The sequence below is a fragment of the Vipera ursinii genome, assembly GCF_947247035.1.
Source record: "Vipera ursinii genome assembly, chromosome: 1".
NCBI classification, from domain to species: Eukaryota; Metazoa; Chordata; class Lepidosauria; order Squamata; family Viperidae; genus Vipera; species Vipera ursinii.
Genome location: NC_139512.1, coordinates 356,447,929 through 356,465,191, shown reverse-complemented (window position 1 = coordinate 356,465,191; position 17,263 = coordinate 356,447,929). Strand labels below are relative to the sequence as shown.

The following is a 17,263-nucleotide window of genomic DNA, read 5'->3' as shown; positions in this document are numbered from 1 at the left end:
TCTTCCCCCTCCTCTCTTCTCCTCCTCCTCTTCCACCTTCTCCTCCTTCTCTTCCTCCTCCTCCTCCTCCTCCTCCTCGCTTCTCTTCCTCCTCCTTCTCCTCCTCCTCTTCCTCCTCTTTTCTCCTCCTCCTCTTCCTCCTCCTCCTCTTCCTCCTCCTTCTCCTCCTCCTCTTCCTCCTCTCTTCTCTTCCTCCTCCTTCTCCTCTTCCTCCTCTTCCTCCTCCTCTTCCTCTTCCTCCTTCTCCTTGTGGAACAACCTGCCTCCAGATGTTGTGGGTGCTCCATCACTGGAGGCTTTTAAGAAGAGAATGGACATTCAGCCATTGGTCTGAAATGTTACAGGGTGTCCTATTTGAGGAGCGGGCTGGACTACAAGACCTCCAAGGTCTCTTCCGTTATTCTGTAAAAAAGACGACAGTGCCACAAGACAGACCACTCACACACACACACACACACACACACACACACACACACACACACAGAGAGAGAGAGAGAGAGAGAGAGAGAGAGAGTTTCACACACATTCTTCCTATCCACAAGATATATTTATGCAAGAGTTTCGGCAAAGGATAAGCATAGTTATAACTGCCTCTGCAAAGTTTACACCTTTAAGTCATTAAATAAACAGCCCAGAATTATAAAAAAAATGCAATTGGAAAACTCGCGTCATTTTATGCCGTTAACGGGAACTCATCCAAGAAGCACAAAAATCAAGACGGAAGCCGCGCAATCAAGTTCCACTTTACATACACAGAAAGGATTGAGGATTGGGGGACAGAGGTATGGGGTGGGGGAACTGGCTGCCTATTATGGTGCCAGACAAGTCTGGTCAGAACCAGAACGGGGAGCCGTAACCGGGCCGCCAAATGGGCCGAGAGTCGAGAGCCGTGCTGTCCACAGGAGAAGAGAGCAGGCGGAAGACAAACCGGGAGCTGAGGGGGATAAAATTTAAAAACAGGACATGGATATGTATAAAAAAAATATTGATAAATGTCTGAACTGATCGTGTTATAATTAGAAATGTACTAACTTGAATGTGATATGGTAACCTGAGACATGTACAAAAGATCTTGTTATTGGACTATTGATTACCCAGTCACCACGCTGCTTTCTAAATATTTGGATGTAAAATTGGAAAATTAATAAAATTTGTTTCAAAACAGAAAAGAAAAGAAAAGAATTCAGGATATATTCGAGGAAAAGGAAGAAGAACTGATTGAATGAGCTGTTAGGAGAACTGTGGGGAAGTAGGGAGGCTGTTTAATGAACATCAGTGGGGTCCGTTCCTCCAAAAATACTTTAACCAAATGGTCTTTCTTATTCCAAACAACATACAGAAAAACAGAAGAAAAACTACTTGATGATTCAAATGCATTGACTTGGAAAAGTTAGTTGGCAAAGAAAGAAAGCTAGAGTAAGGCTGAAGAAAATAGAGGTTTTGAGCCATTGGATGGGATACTATATTGTTAACTAGATGTTTGAATATGGTGGAGAATAGATAATTGCTAGAAATAGAAGTACTATCATAACTAGAAAGATAAGGTTTTTAACTAGAATATTAGATTTTGATATAAGAAGGGAAACAGGAAAACACTAAGAAGTTTGAATAACGAAGCTTTTGGTTACCCAAATATAACTCACTTTCAAATTATAAACAATAGAGACATTTTGAATACTAGTGGGAAATTAAAAAAAAGCGAAAACAGGATACTGATTGAACATATGGATCTTAAGTACAAATGCAATTAAGATATGTTTTGTCTAGAAAAGTAATCTAAAACTGATTTTATTGATACTATGAGAAAAAGATAACAAAGATGTCAATATTCAATTGTATATTTACTAATAACAATAAGAATTGTATTTGCCTAGTGTGGGAAAACAGATACTACTGGAAGAAGAGATGAAACATGATGGTGCAATAATGGATCTAGACTGAAGAAGTTAATATATACCACTCAATTACTAATGGATCCAGAGAACACATTATCTATTAAGTACCTGATTGTAAAACTAGAAAATCTATATATCTATATATCTATATCTATATCTATATAGATATCTATATTTCTCTCTCTCTCTATCCATCTATCGATCCATATCTATCTATCTGTCTCTATCTTAATCTATCTTAATCTATCTATCTATCCATCTATCTATCTATCTATCTATCTATCTATCTATCTATCTATCTATCTATCTATCTATCTATCTATCCATCCATCCATCCATCCTGTGTATCTGTCTATTTCTCTCTCTCTCTCTCTCTCTCTCTCTCTCTCTCTCTCTGCATATTAGGCCTAATATGCAATCAGCCCCAGGTTCGAATCTCAGAAGGGTATGGCTGACTGATGAAGACTAAAGAGTCAGAAATGCATCTCAGTCTCCCTTAATTCTTTGTTAGTAATTTACACAAATATATGAACTGTCCGGTGTGACTACAGCCTGTTCGATGGCCTTCAAGATAGGCTGAAAACAGGAAATAAAGATTTGCCCCATGTTTGGGGCCTAGCAAGGTAATCTAAATAGTTAACATTTGACACACACACACACACACACACAAATATATATATATATATATATATATATATATATATATATATATATATATATATATATATATATATATGTAGCAAAAAGGGATCACGTGACTCCCCCGTGACACTGGAACTGTCGTAAGTATGAACCAGTTGCTTAGATTGGGTGGGTGTGGCCAAGGTGGGTGTGGTCACCTCAATGTCGCTCGTGGGGAGGGACACCTGTGGGGGACAGCTGGTTGAAGAGGGACAGTTGCCACCTCTAAGGCATGGTGCGGGTGCCGTAGGTTCGCCACCACTGGTATAAGTAAAGATTGGGCGAGACCTGGCTTAAAAACGTCATCTGTGAGAGGGACCTTAAAGTCCGAGTGGACAATCACTTGATTGTGAGCCAGCCGTGTGCGGCAGCAGGCACAAAAGCTAATACAATCCTGGGTTGTATAAACAGAGGCATAGAATCAAGATCACGTGAAGTATTTAGTACCGCTTTATAAAACCTTAGTAAGGCCACACCCGAAATACTGCATCCAGTTTTGGTCACCACATTACAAAAAGGAGGTTGAGACTTTGAAAAAAAAAGCACAAAGAAGAGCAACTAAGATGATTAAAGGCCGGGAGACTAAACATAGGAAGAACGGTTGTACGGTAAGAATTGGGTACGGCCAGTCTAGAGAAAAAAAGGACTAAGGGTGACATGATAGCAATATTCCAGTATCTCAGGGGCTGCCCCAAAGAAGAGGGAGTCAAGCTGTTCTCCAAAGCACCAGAAGGCAGGACAAGAAGCAACGGATGGAAACTCATCAAGGAGAGAAGCAACCTGGAACTAAGGAGAAATTTCCTGACAGTGAGGACAATTAACCAGTGGAACAACCTGCCTCCAGAAGGTGTGAGTGCTCCAACACTGGAAGTACAACCCAATCCCGAAGTTCTGACAGTCGCTCCCCCCGTAACCTTGGGGGTACACAGCCCTTTGCAGCTTCCAGCGGTCATGTGGCTGCGGTTTACATGGCCTTGTCCAAATCTGGCACCGCTGGTTGGTTTAATGATCATGGTGTTCTCTTAACGATGGCCACAGGAGAGGTCCTAAAATCAACGGATCTATTTTGCAACTTCGATGGGCAGATTCCATGGGCGCCCTATCACTGGAGGTTTTTTAGAAGAGTCTAGATAGTCACTTGTCTGAGATGGTATAGGTCAGGGGTAGGCAACCTCGGCTCTTTTATGACTCATGGACTTCAACTCCCAGAATTCCTGTGTCAGGCTAACTCAGGAATTCTGGGAGTTGAAGTCCACGAGTCATAAAAGAGCCGAGGTTGCCTACCCCTGGTATAGGTCCTCCTGCTTGAGCAGGGGGCTGGACTAGAAGACCTCCAAGGTCCCTTCCAGCTCCATTCTATTCAGACATGCTGCCGTTCCCCAAAACTACGTACAGGCAGTTCTCAACTTACAACCGCAGCAGAGCCCATAATTTACGTGGCTAAGTGAAACATTTGTTAAGTGAGTTCGCCCCCAATTTACGACTTTCCGGGCCACAGTTGTTAAGCGAATCACTGCCACGGTTAAGTCAGTCACACGGTCGTTAAGCGAGTCTGGCTTCCCCCGTTGACTTTGCTTGACGGAAGTTCGCAAAAGGGGGAGAATCAGCTGACCCCCACCCCACCCACCCCGTGATGCTGCAACCGTCATAAATACGAGTCGGTGGCCAAGTGTCTGAATTTTGATCATGTGACCCGGGGGATGCTGCAACGGTTGTAATTGTGAAAAGTGGTTATACGTTGTTGTTTTTTCCGTGTCGTTGTAACTTCAGTCACTAAATGAGTGATTGTAAGTCGAGGACTAGCTGTAAAGCACTGCTCAGTGCGTGATTCCTACTGATGGCTTGTTTCTTGACGTCCCTGTTCCTCTAGTGTTGAAAATACGGAAGTGGATGAACCAAGCATTGAATCGCTGGTGATGATGATGTTGGAATTATGTTCCCTTTCTCCTCAATGCTAAGTAAATTGCCTCCAGTGAGAATTGCGACACGCATTTAGCAAGACTGGAAGCTTTGTTTACCCCATTGTCATGCACTTCGGGCTTAATTATCGCACACTTTTGCCGCACAGGGGGAAAGAAGACAAATGTTCCTTAGGGAAGAAACGAAAAGCCATGATGGGCAGGGAAACTGCAGCAGAATTTACCTCAGATGAGCTCGGCTCATCCGAATTAACCTGGCTGAATGGAGCTTTACCTGAAGAGATTAGGGAAAAGAGCAAAAGGGAAATTGTGACTTACTTTTCCTATTCATTTTTTTATTTTTTATTTTAAAAACCCACCTGCTTCCCTGCCAAGGTGGTTTGCAGGATAAACGCCCCCTCGATTCCCATTCAGTTCGGGTGCTTCAATCTTTATTTATTATCCCACCTTTATTTTTGATTTTACAAATACGCCAAGGTGGCGAACATATCCAACGCGCCTATTTTCCTCATAACAACCTTGCGAGGCAAGGTGGGTTAGGCTGATGGAGAATGTCTGGCCCAAAGTCACCCGGTTGGCTTTTCTGCCTAAGGCGGGACTAGAACTCACCGTCTCCTGGTGATTTTTCCGAAGTCACCCAGCTGGCTTTTATGGCTAAGATGGGACTAGAACTCACCGTCTCCTGGTGATTGGCCCAAAGTCATCCAACCGGCATTTCTGCCTAAGGTGGGACTAGAATTCACTGTCTCCTGGTGATTGGCCCAAAGTCATCCAGCCAGCTTCATGCCTAAGGTGGGACTAGAACTCTCCATCTTCTGGTGATTGTCCCAAATATACCTAGCCGACTTTCATTCTACGGCAAGACTAGAACTCATTGTCTCCTGCTGATTGGCCCAAACTTACCCAGTCGGCTTTCATTATAAGGCAGGACTAGAACTCACTGTCTCCTGGTGATTGGCCCAAACTTATGCAGTTGGGTTTCACTCAAATTCACCATCTCCCGGGGATTGGCCCAAAGTCACCCAGGCGGCTTTCACGCCTAAGATGGAACTAGAACTCTCAGTCTCCTGGTGACTGGCCTAAAGTCACCCAGCTGGCTTTCATGACTAAATCAGGATTAGAACTCATAGCCTCCCGCTTTCTAGCCTGGTGTCTTAATCACTAGTCAGAACCGGCTCTTTATGGCATTGTAAGCCACCCAGAGTGATTTTGGATTGTGAGACTGGAGGCACCTAAATTTAATAAATAAATGCAGAATCAGATATGGCTCTTTTGGCCCTGTAAAGCTGGCTTGTGTGTTTTAATAAACAGAAAGACAGAGTATGAACTAATCAATGAAAAGGGGGATAAATGCTTCGCAATCGACTCATTCAGAAATATATTCTCAATTTCCTGGTCTAATTTTTGCTGTTGAGGTTTCTTGGTTATCTCTTTATCCTGCCACTAACCAGGTCCAATCCTGATTAGTGCAACTTTTTCAAGATCAGCTGGCTAGGGACGATCACCTAGACAATGAGAGAAGCAACCTAGAACTAAGGAGAAACTTCCTGACAGCGAGAACAATTAACCAGTGGAACTCCTTGCCTCCAGAAGCGGTGAATGCTCCAACACTGGAGGTTTTTAAGAAGAGACTGGACAGCCATTTGTCTGAAATGGTATAGGATTTCCTGCCTGAGCAGTGGGTTGGACTAGATGACCTCCAAGGTCCCTTCCTCCTCCTCCTTCTTCTTCTTCCTTCAGCTAGACAAGTACATTTGTCTCTTTGCACGTTTTCTCTGAAAAGCATTAGAGAAGCAGTTCACCGCTGCCTTTTTCTGAATTATTGTTTTCAACCTGAGTAACTTTAACTGAAGTTGTGGTGGTTAAGAAACGCCAATTTAGGTTATGGCCTTGGAATATGTTGCTCCGTTTCCTGGAGAAGCAACGGATCCACAAAAATTGGAAAAAAAATATTTGTCCAGGATCTAAGAGAGATGAATATAAAACATAGGTAGAGTTTTGACATTTCAAGCTTATTTAGAGACCCGAAGTTTTGACATTTCAAGCTTATTTGGAGACCCGAAGAGCTATCTTTCGGGTCTCCAAATAAGAAGAGGGGGAAAAAAGCAGGTTGAATTTCGTTTAGCAAAGAACCAACTGGACTAGAAGACCTCCAAGGTCCCTTCCAACTCTTGTCACTTTGTTATTCTTGCTCAACCGAATTAATCTGGGTTTGTAGTACTCTTGGGAGCCACAAATAAAATCAAAGCCGCTGAGTTCACACCATTACGCGAAGCCTGAATCAAGGCCACCGGCTCTGTTCAACAAACCACAGCTAGCGTCAATAAAGGAGAATATTTTGTGACTCGGGGTTGAAATTAAGACATCCCGGATGCTCTCTGCGCTCCGTAGTTTCCTTGCAGACGTTTCGGGACCCAACTAGGTAACATCATCAGTGCAGAGTTTCCATCTTGTGGAAACATACTGTTGTGATTCAGGGTCAGCCTGTGGGTTCGGCAGTTGGGTCGGACGACTCAGAGGAGGAGGAGGGGGGTGTTGAAGACCTTGCTGATGAGAGCCCTCAGCCAGGCCCCTCCCACTTGGTCACCACGGAGACCCAGCTGTGTGAGCCTGACAGCGTGGATGAAGATGACCCACAGCTGGCTCTGTTCAAGGACGCCCGACGCAGGAGGCAGTCAATTAGGAGTAAACAGAGGAAGGCAATGGGGCTTCTCGGAAGGAGGCAGAGAGAAGCCACGCCCTGAACTCTATATAAGGGGAATGTCTGGGAGGGCTGGTTTGCTGAAGGCAACCGCTCGGATAGTTCATGTTTCTTAAAGCTCCTGTTTCTTGGTTTGTCTTGTTCCGTTTGTTTTTGTAGTAATAAATTTGGCAGGCGAAATTCCAGCCTCTTACCTTCTTGAAAAAGGGGTTGTCCCTGCCTTTTCTGCAGGGCCGGTAGCAGGCTGGTACAGAACACATACTATCATTGCAAAAAAATATATATATCTTGCAACTGAAAAACAACAACAACCCTGCAGTTAGGTTAGGAGTTCATTTAGCTCTTCCTGTTTTGCATCTGCCAGCTTCGTTACCTGACTGGGCAACATCTTCAGTGCTAGAAAGTAGCAAGGAAGAAAACGCTCCCATCAGCGCTGGCAGGGCAGCCCCTTTGTATATAAAAAGGGAGAAGATCCCACCTCCTTCTAGCACGGATGTTGTTAGCTAAGACAGGTAAGGAAACGTCTGCAAGAAAGCCATCAAACTCACAAGAACACCAACAGCCCACGTCTCTCCATCTCTCTATCTTGGACTAATCAAGGACCCACCAAGAGCATTCCCCGCCAACACTGTTGGTTGTATATAAACAGAGACACACACACCCCACTTTAACACTGATGATGTTACTTAAGACAGATAAGGAAACATCTGCAAGAAATCCACCATGTTCAGAGAGCACCAAGGACCCCACTGTCCTCCTCCTCTCCTGCTATTTTCTGCTCTTTATCCTCCTGGCTCTCTTTCCCCTCCCCTCCACAAACCCCACCTAGCACTGATGATGTTCCCTAGCTGGGCAATGAAACGCCTGAAAGAACACAACCAAGCTCAGAGAGCACCAAGGACCCCACAGTCCTCCTCATCCTTCCCTTCCTCCTCCTCTCTGCAAAAAAACCCCCTCCCTTCTAGCACTGATGACGTTCCCTAGTTGGGTCATGAAACGTCTGCAAGGAAACCACCCAGCTCAGAGAGCACCAAGGACCCCACAGTCCTCCTCATCCTTCCCTTCCTCCTCCTCTCTGCAAAAAAACCCCCTCCCTTCTAGCACTGATGACGTTCCCTAGTTGGGTCATGAAACGTCTGCAAGGAAACCACCCAGCTCAGAGAGCACCAAGGACCCCACAGTTCACCGCTGAGTTACAAATATTCTCTTCTTTCAGCCATGCTCTTCATGGGGTTGAGTCTAAAAATGGCTTCTCCCAAGGCAAGAAAAGAGGTTCACACAGATAACTTTTAAATACACGTTCTAAGAGCGAGAGGAAGGGACGCGGTGGCTCAGTGGGTTAGGACGCTGAGCTTGTCGATCAGAAGGTCGGCAGTTTGGCGCGTCGAATCCCGAGTGCTGCGTAACAGAGTGAGTGCCTGTTACTCGTCCCAGCTTCTGCCAACCTAGCAGTTCGAAAGCACGTAAAAATGCAAGTAGAAAAATAGGGAGCACTCCAGTGGGAAGGTAACAGCGTTCCGTGCGCCTTTGGCGTCTAGTCATGCCGGCCACGTGACCACGGAGACGTCCTCGGACAAGCGCTGGCTCTTTGGCTTTGAAACGGAGATGAGCACCGGCCCCTAGAGTTGGAAACGACTAGCACGCATGTGCGGGGGAACCTTTACCTTTACCTTTAAGAGCGAGAGATCGAGCGAGCAATGAAACCTTAGCAAGGTTGCATCAAATAGCTATATGCTTTTAGTTGGTGGGATGTCTGCCTTCCCTAGATAAAATCTACTGGGGGCTGAGCAAAGTTAAAAAAATATATAGGCAATCCTTAACTTACAACCATTCATTTAGGGACCATTCGGTTACAACAGCACTGGGGGGAAAAATGACCTATGGCTGTTTTTCACTCTTATGGGCCATCACCAGTCCACAGGATCAAAATTCAGGCACCTGGCATGTACTTACGACTGTTGCGTTTCCCAGGGCCACCTAATCACATGTATCTTTCCCAGCCGGCTTCCGACAAAGTCAATGGGGGAAGCCAGATTAGCTTAACAACCACGTGATTCACTTAACAACTGCAACGATTTGCTTACCAACTTACCAATTATTTTGCTTAGCAAGTGAAATTTGTGGTTATAAGTCAAAGACTATTTGTGACCCACGTAGATAAGAATATCTTAACTTATTGGGTTTATAAGAAAACTCCCCACTTCCTAATGCCTACTCTGATGACGCTGACAGTGGATCAGTGAAAGCTAAGACAGTCGATTTTTAGATTTCATTTTTATGGTTTTCAAACAATAAACAGCTGTTTTATAATTAATTATCCCAGAGTTCAAGGATTTTATACCATTGCACAGATAAGAATATAGTATCCACCTGGTTGTTGGAAGTGAGGCAGCACACATGTATGTTATTATTACAATTTTAGTTTCAACCCTAACCCCACAACAAAAAAATAACTTTTTGAGCTGAACTCTCAGTGACTTTATCAATGCACCCAAGTAGTTTTCCTAGAGAAGAGGCTTGCCACTGCCTTTTTTTCAAAAATATTTTCTCTGAACTTCCCAGTCTAGTTTACAGGGTAGTCCTCGACTTACGACCACAATTGAACCCAACATTTCTGTTGCTAAGCGAGACATGAGTGAGCTTTGCTCCATTTTACGACCTTTCTTGCCACAGTTACTAAGTGTATCACTGCCACTGTCAAGTTAACAACATGGTTGTTAAATAAACCTGGCTCCCCCATTGTCAGAAGATTGCAAAAGGGGATCATGTGACCTTGTGACGCTGCAACGCTCATAAGTACATGCCAGTTGGTAAGCCTCTTAATTTTGATCACGTGACCGTGGGGAGGCTGCAACGGTCGTGCGAAAAATGGTCGTAAGTCACTTTTTCAGTGTCACTGTAATTTCAAATAGTAACTCAACAAATAGTTGTAATTCAGGGACTAGCTCTATAGCCCCGGGAGCACAGCCCTTACTTAGATAAATTGGTCTCCCACTTAACTGCTAACCAGGTCCAACTAAGCGTAGCATTTGTTTCGGAGATCACCTTGATGCTGCAACCAGTTAAATTATCATATTTCAAAGTCAATTTAAAAAAAATGCAGGTTGGGCAACATAGAATGTTTATTAATATAAAAAGCGTTTATCAGATTTAATACTGCAAAAGTAAAGCTGGCATAATTTTCTGAGGTTCCGTTACAAAAGATTGTGCTTCATTTTAAAATAAGCCACAATAATTAGGGAAAAAATATTAAGGGGTTTTGCAACAGGGCGGGGGGGGGGGGGGAGCAAATTTAAGATTACTTAAAATTTGGGGAGTAAAAATGATGGTTGGGGAGGGGGGAGGGGTTTCCCTCTGTTCAAACGTAACGCAAAGCAACGCAGCCGAGCAAGTCTGACAATATTCCAAAGTGTGGTTGAAAAACTGGGGGATACCGGGTGTGTTTTTCTAACACGTCCGAGAAGGCCTAAAAACTCTCCCTCGGTCCTCCGAGTTCAGGTTTATTCAATGGAAGAATGTCCCCAGCTTATTAAGTAGCTCGGCGGCAGACTTGAAATTCAGAACGTTGGCGGAGAACATCCTAAGCTGCTTCTGCAATTGTTTCATGGTGGAAGTGGTTGGCTTTTTCCTGTAAGACACCTCGCTTAACAGCTTGTCTGCTAAGTAGTGAAGCCACAGAACATTGCTATGGGGGAAATAATCGGCCCAGTTGTTTGCGTTCTCTTCCCTCATCTGTCTATAAATATCAAACTGGTAATCCCCTCTCCCTTGGAATACTTCCTCGTCGGTGGAAAGGTCGCAAAACACTGTTAAACCGTCCCTCTCCAGCCTGGAAAATGTATAATCTATTATGTTCACCAGAATGCCTTGAGTAGGAAGGACGTGGACTTTCCCATTCAAGGTAACGGTCACCTCTTTCAAGCTGGTTTTCCTCACCAGCACATTGCCCCAATGTAAGTCTCGGTGTTCAAAGCGGAGGGCTTCCTCAGCTACGGCCAGCGAAGCCGTGACCTGGTGCAGGATGCTCTTTGCCGAAGCCACCGAACTCAGCTGCCGGCTCCTCATGTTCTCCAGATCCGTGCCTCCAAATTCAAATTCCAGGACCATAAACAGCTGCTGGTCACTGAAGAAATCAGGCCGGTTGTTCTCCGATTGCCTCAGCCGGTGGTATTCGTCCCAGGCGTTCAAGAAGTGCTGGGGGTATGTGCCTTGGACACAATGAATGGAATACAACCGGATAAAGCCCGATGTTCGGTTAGCCTCCTCGTCGGCGAGGAGACTCAGTTCTTTGGAAATGATGATCTCCGGCAAGATTTCGGTGAAAGTTTTCTGCGGCTCGCCGTTGACTCGCTCGCTCCCTTCAATCGGGATTATCTTTAAAGCCACGGTCCCCCTCTCGGTCTCGGTCTTGAAAACCTCCCCAAAAACCCCTTCCCCGATCTTCTCGCACTTTGGCATCTTCTCTCTGGAAAGCCACTCCTCAAACGAGACCGGCCCCTTCTGCTGGCATTCTCGGTAGACCTTCTCAGCGTCCGTCAAGGTCATCTCTGACATGGAGAGAGACGTCATGGAGGACAGCAACACCATGGAGGAAGACGGACAGATGGAGTAGCCCAGCTTTTGGGTGAAAGGGGTATTACAAGCCTTGGGAAGAGGAGATTGGGCCAAGTAAATGCTGGCAGCGCTGCCGTTCAGGCTTTCGGCTTCCGAGAGGATTTTTTTCTTCTTGTGGAGGGAAAAAGACGCCCGGATTCTCCGCCACAAGCCGGAATTCTTGAGGGAGGAGTCCAAAGGCAGGAAAGAGACAGAAAGGTGGTCTTCGATCTCATTCCACTTCAGCCGCTCCTGCAGGAGAGAATCCACCTGCGGCTTCCAGGCCCTGTTCTTCTTGTGTGCCGCTCGATCCACTTTCTGGCGTCCCCAACGTTTAGAACTGAAGCCACTAATGCAAGCTTTTCGGCCAGTACTTCCAGGATTACAATTGGGAGCTACTTGGTGGTTGTTCCTGGAACTGGAGGTTTTAGGCAGGATGTGGGGAGTCTGGGACAGGAAGAGCTTTTTCCCCTTCAAGGAACGGGAAGCTTTTTGCTTTCTGGTGGACTGATTAGCCAACCAGTTCAAAACCACCTGGTCATCCAGTACCACCATTGGCTGGAACTGGGGGCTGTTTGAAACAACACCGCGGAAGCTCACTCCTTCCGAAAGCCTACCAAGCTCGCCAGCCATCTCCTCGGGAGCACCGACGACCTGAGGCAAGCTCAGCTCTCGCTCCCGTGCGAGGAAAACGGTCTCTTTTCGGGGGGAGAGCGCAATTTTACCATCCTGCATTTGGACTTGAACTTGGAAAACGCCGCGAACGGAACTCTGGGCCACTGGAGCACCCTCTTGATCGGACCCTTGGGCCGAAGCGTGCTCTGGTATGACCGGAGAGGCTTTCGTCTCACTCCAACACGGCAATGCGCTTCGGAAGGCACAGCCAGTCATTGCCCCGAAGCATTCCGGACGTGCAGGTCCCACTAAGGAACCGTCCTGCGGCGACCTCCGGGCACGTCGTCTGGCTTCCTCCTCCATCTCCTCCTCCATGCTGAAGAGGTCCAAAGAGTCCCCCATCTCCGGCGTGTCCAACGTCAGCAGGCTCAGCTCCGTGAGGACCTCATGCTGGGACTTCAGGCTGCCTTCTCGGAACAACTCCCACGGGGGGCAGCGGCGGCAACGACAACCTGGCGGGTGGGAGACGGGGCTGCGGGGCTCCTCCTCCTCCTCCTCCTGGAGGGTCCAAGCCCTCCTGGCCCCCACCGGGCTCAGGAGGGGCAACTCAGGGGTGCTGCAGAGCAGAGGAGCCCCCCGCAGGCCAGCGGGGCCAGGCGGGGGTCCCTTCTTGGGCCGGCGACAGGTGACGTGCCTGCAGAGGGGGCTGGGGGGCACGAAGGGGCCGCCGCCCTGGCTCCCTGTGGGGGGAGGCCGGTTCTCCTTGGGGGGGCCCTGTTTCTTCTGCTTCTTCTTCTTCTTCTTCTTCCCCCCTGTTTTGGCGGGAGGCTTCCGGGCCTGGCGGGGCCTGGCGGGCGGGAGGAAATCCGAGTCGTTGTCGGGGCAGGCGGCCAAGGAGGGCGAGGAGCAGGAGGCCCCCGCGGAGGAGCTGGTGCTGAAGAGGCGCTTGGGGTCGGCCGGGGGCGAGATCCAAAGGGCCGCCCGCGGCAGGAGCCTCAGCCCGCCCTTGCCTCCCGCTCGTCCTCTTCCTCCTCCTCCTCCTCCTCCTCCGCGGCTGGCTCGCCCCCTCAGCCCCGCGTAGGTCCTCAGCAACCGCGGCCGCACTTGCTCCATGCGAGCGGAGCCTCCCGGCCTGCGGAGACACGGCAAAGGGGAGGGCCGGACGGAGGCGGACCAGGACCCGGCCCCGACCCTCCCCGGCCCCCTCTTCTCCGGTAAGGCCTCCCGGCCCTCAGCGAGGCCGAGCGGGGCCTCGGAAGGCCGCGCCCGCCGCCATTTCAAATCCAGCTCTCGCGAGGAGAGAGGCGGGTCTCGCGAGAGGCCGGCAGTTTTTTTTCCCCCCTCTCACTCTCTCTTCCTCCCACCTCCTCCTCTTCCCCCGCGCGCGCGTTCGCGCGGCGCGAAAGCGCGGCCGCTCGGTTCTCGCGAGACCCGCGCTGAGCAGCTGATAGAGCAGGGGTCTTCAAACCTGGCCTTTTTATGACTTGTGGACTTCAACTCCCAGAATTCCTCAGCCAGGCACGCTGGCTGAGGAATTCTGGATGTTGAAGTCCACAAATCACAAAAGGGCCAGGTTTGAAGACCCCCTGGGCTTAGGGTATTGTTTCTGGATGGCTGGGGAATTCTGGGAGTTGAAGTCCATCCATGCTGACAGGAATTTTAGGTGAAGCCCATCCATGCTGACTGGGGAATTCTGGGAGTTGAAGTCCACAAGTCATAAAAGGACCAAGAGACCCGCGCTGAGCAGCTCATAGAGCAGGGGTCTTCACACCTGGCCTTTTTTTATGACTTGTGGACTTCAACTCCCAGAATTCCTCAGCCAGGCACGCTGGCTGAGGAATTCTGGGAGTTGAAGTCCACAAATCACAAAAGGGCCAAGTTTGAAGACCCCCTGGGCTTAGGGTATTGTTTCTGGATGGCTGGAGAATTCTGGGAGTTGAAGTCCATCCATGCTGACAGGAATTTTAGGTGAAGCCCATCCATGCTGACTGGGGAATTCTGGGAGTTGAAGTCCACAAGTCATAAAAGGACCAAGTTTGAAGACCCCTGTCATAGAGGAAAGAGGGGAAGCGTGGCTCGGCGTCGTCGTGACGTCCGGTTTGGGATTGAGAAATGGGGAGGGGGGTGAGAGGAAAAAAAAAAAACGTCCTCCATTTGAGTGGTCAAAGGGGGGATTTTTGCTTCACGGCGGGCAAGGCTTCAAAACACCGGTGTTAGGCCGGTCAAATCCAGCAGGGCACATGCAGAGAGCACGCCTGGATTCACTTAATGACCACACGATTCACTTAACAACCCTGGCAAGAGAAGCCGTGAAACCAGGGGCGACTCGCTTATCAACCGCCTTGTACGGCGATGGAAATGGTGGTCCCGATCCTCGTCCTAAGTCGAGGACTTGCAACTGGACGGAACCCTGTGGAATCGTAGCTTGCAAAGCCCGGTTTGCGGGTAGTCCCTGACTTACAATCGTTCCTTTCGTGACCGTTCAAAGTTGCAATGGCGCCGAAAACTGATTTCTGACCGTTTTTCACACTTAATGGCCGCGGCAGCCAGATTTGCTTTCCATGCCATAATTGCAGTGATTCACTTAACAACCGTGGCGTGAAATTGTCGTCAAACGGGGCAAAACTCCGTTAGCGGCTGTCTTACTGAGCAAGAGGAATTTGGGGCTCAGTGGTGGTCGTAAGTCGAGGATCGCCTGCATTTAAAGAGGACTTGCCTGGTTTACATGCCAGCTTGTTCTCCTGAAGCCCTCCGTGTCCAGAGACTCTGAAAGACCTGCTGAAGATTTGCGCCAAAGCTCACTGCTGCCTGAGGACCACTTTCATTATATATATATTTCTTTCCTTTTTGGAAGCAGCTTTCTTCAGCAGGAAAAAGAATGAAGCCGAAAGAAGAGAATAGAATGGAATGGAATAGGAATAGGAGTAGAGATGGAATGGAATAGGGACCATGGATGGAACGCAACTGAAGGAATGGAATGGAAGAGAATGCAGAATAGATGGAATACAATAGAATAGAATAGAATAGAATTAAAGTAAGAATAGAATAAAATAGAAATATAGAATAGAATAGAAAATATGGCCTAGAATGGAATAGAATAGAATAAAAAATATATATATAGAATGGAATGGAATAAAATAGAATAGAATAGAATTAAGAATAGAATAGAAATATAGAATAGAATAGGAATAGAGTAGAAAAGAATGGAATGGAATTAAAATTAGAATAGAATAGAAGAAAATATAGAATAGAATAGGAATATAGAATAGAATAGAATAGAAAATATGGAATAGAAAATATGGAATAGAATAGAATAGAATTAAAGTAAGAATAGAATAGAATAGAAATACAGAATAAAATAGGAATAGAGTAGAAAAGAATAGAATGGAATTAAAATAAGAATAGAATAGAATTAGAATTAGAATAGAATTGAATAGAAAATATGGCCTAGAATGGAATAGAATAGAATAGAAAAAAATATATAGAATGGAATGGAATAAAATAGAATAGAATAGAATTAAGAATAGAATAGAATAGGAATAGAGTAGAAAAGAATAGAATGGAATTAAAATTAGAATAGAATAGAAGAAAATATAGAATAGAATAGGAATATAGAATAGAATAGAATAGAAAATATGGAATGGAATAGAATAGAAAATATGGAATAGAATGGAATAGAATAGAATAGAAAATATGGAACAGAATTGAATATATAATTGAATTGAACAGAATAGAATAGAACAACAGAATAGAATAAGGAATTGAACTGAACAGAATAGAACAATAGAACAGAATAGAATAGAATATATAATTGAACAGAATAGAATAGAATAGAACAACAGAATAGAATAGAATATAGAATTGAACAGAACAGAATATAGAATAGAATAGGATAGAATAGAATAGAAAACGTTATTGTCACTTTAAATGTATACTAATCAGCATAAATTACTGCTAAGCTTGTAAGCTGCTCTGAGTCTTCGGAGAAGGGCGGGATACAAATGGAATTAAAATAAAAAAATAAAAATTAAAAAATTAAAATGAAATTTTGCTTTCTTCAACTCATAAAATACCATTATGCATATAACCCCCACACACACACACATACACACATGACACAAAGAAACATCAAGACAGATGGCATAAGGAACAAGAAATCTAATTTTCAGAGACCGGCCAATGGAAGAAAGGGGGTGGTGGTTTCCCCACATATCTTCACCCCACCTCACTTTCCTCCAGCTGCAGCCCTGCCTCACTTGTTTGAAAAGAAAGACTAGGGGTGACACGTTACAGTATTCCAGCACTGTATTTGAGGGGCTGCCCCAAAGAAGAGGGAGTCAAGCTCTTCTCCAAAGCAGCTGAAGGCAGGAGAAGAAGCAACGGATGGAAACTAGTCAAGGAGAGAAGCAACCTGGAACTAAGGAGAAACTTCCTGACAGTCAGAACAATTAACCAGTGGAACAACCTGCCTCCAGAGCTGGTGAATGCTCCAACACTGGAGGTTTTTAAGAAGAGACTGGACAGCCATTTGTCTGAAATAGTATAGGGTTTCCTGCCTGAGCAGGGGGTTGGACTAGATGACCTCTGAGGTCCCTTCCAGCTCTATCCCGAATTTGAATTTGAGAAGCAAGCCTTTAAGCGCCAGATCTGCAGCGGCAATGTTTTAGAAGAGGTTGGCTTTCCTGCTGTGCTGGCTGTACGGAAAAGGGTTGTTTCCTTGGAAGCTTCTTCATTGCAGCATCCCTTCGAGCATCCAACGCACTCCTCCTCCGTCATCTGCCCAAAATGGATCAGGTCTCCTGGAGAGCCTTGTGCTTGTCGCTTTTTGATTACAAAACCGAAAAGTATGTCATTGCAAA

General features: G+C 46.3%; 1 protein-coding gene across 1 annotated transcript; it reads right to left on the bottom strand.

Moving 5' to 3' along the window:
* Positions 1-10,455: 10,455 nt before the first annotated feature.
* Positions 10,456-13,517, bottom strand: LOC310650882 (uncharacterized protein; the record flags this gene model as incomplete). Its single annotated transcript, XM_083379697.1, has 1 exon — positions 10,456-13,517. One exon carries the CDS (start codon positions 13,515-13,517, stop codon positions 10,701-10,703), a length of 2,817 nt encoding a protein of 938 aa, XP_083235823.1. The 3' UTR covers positions 10,456-10,700.
* Between the last annotated feature and the right edge of the window lie 3,746 nt (positions 13,518-17,263).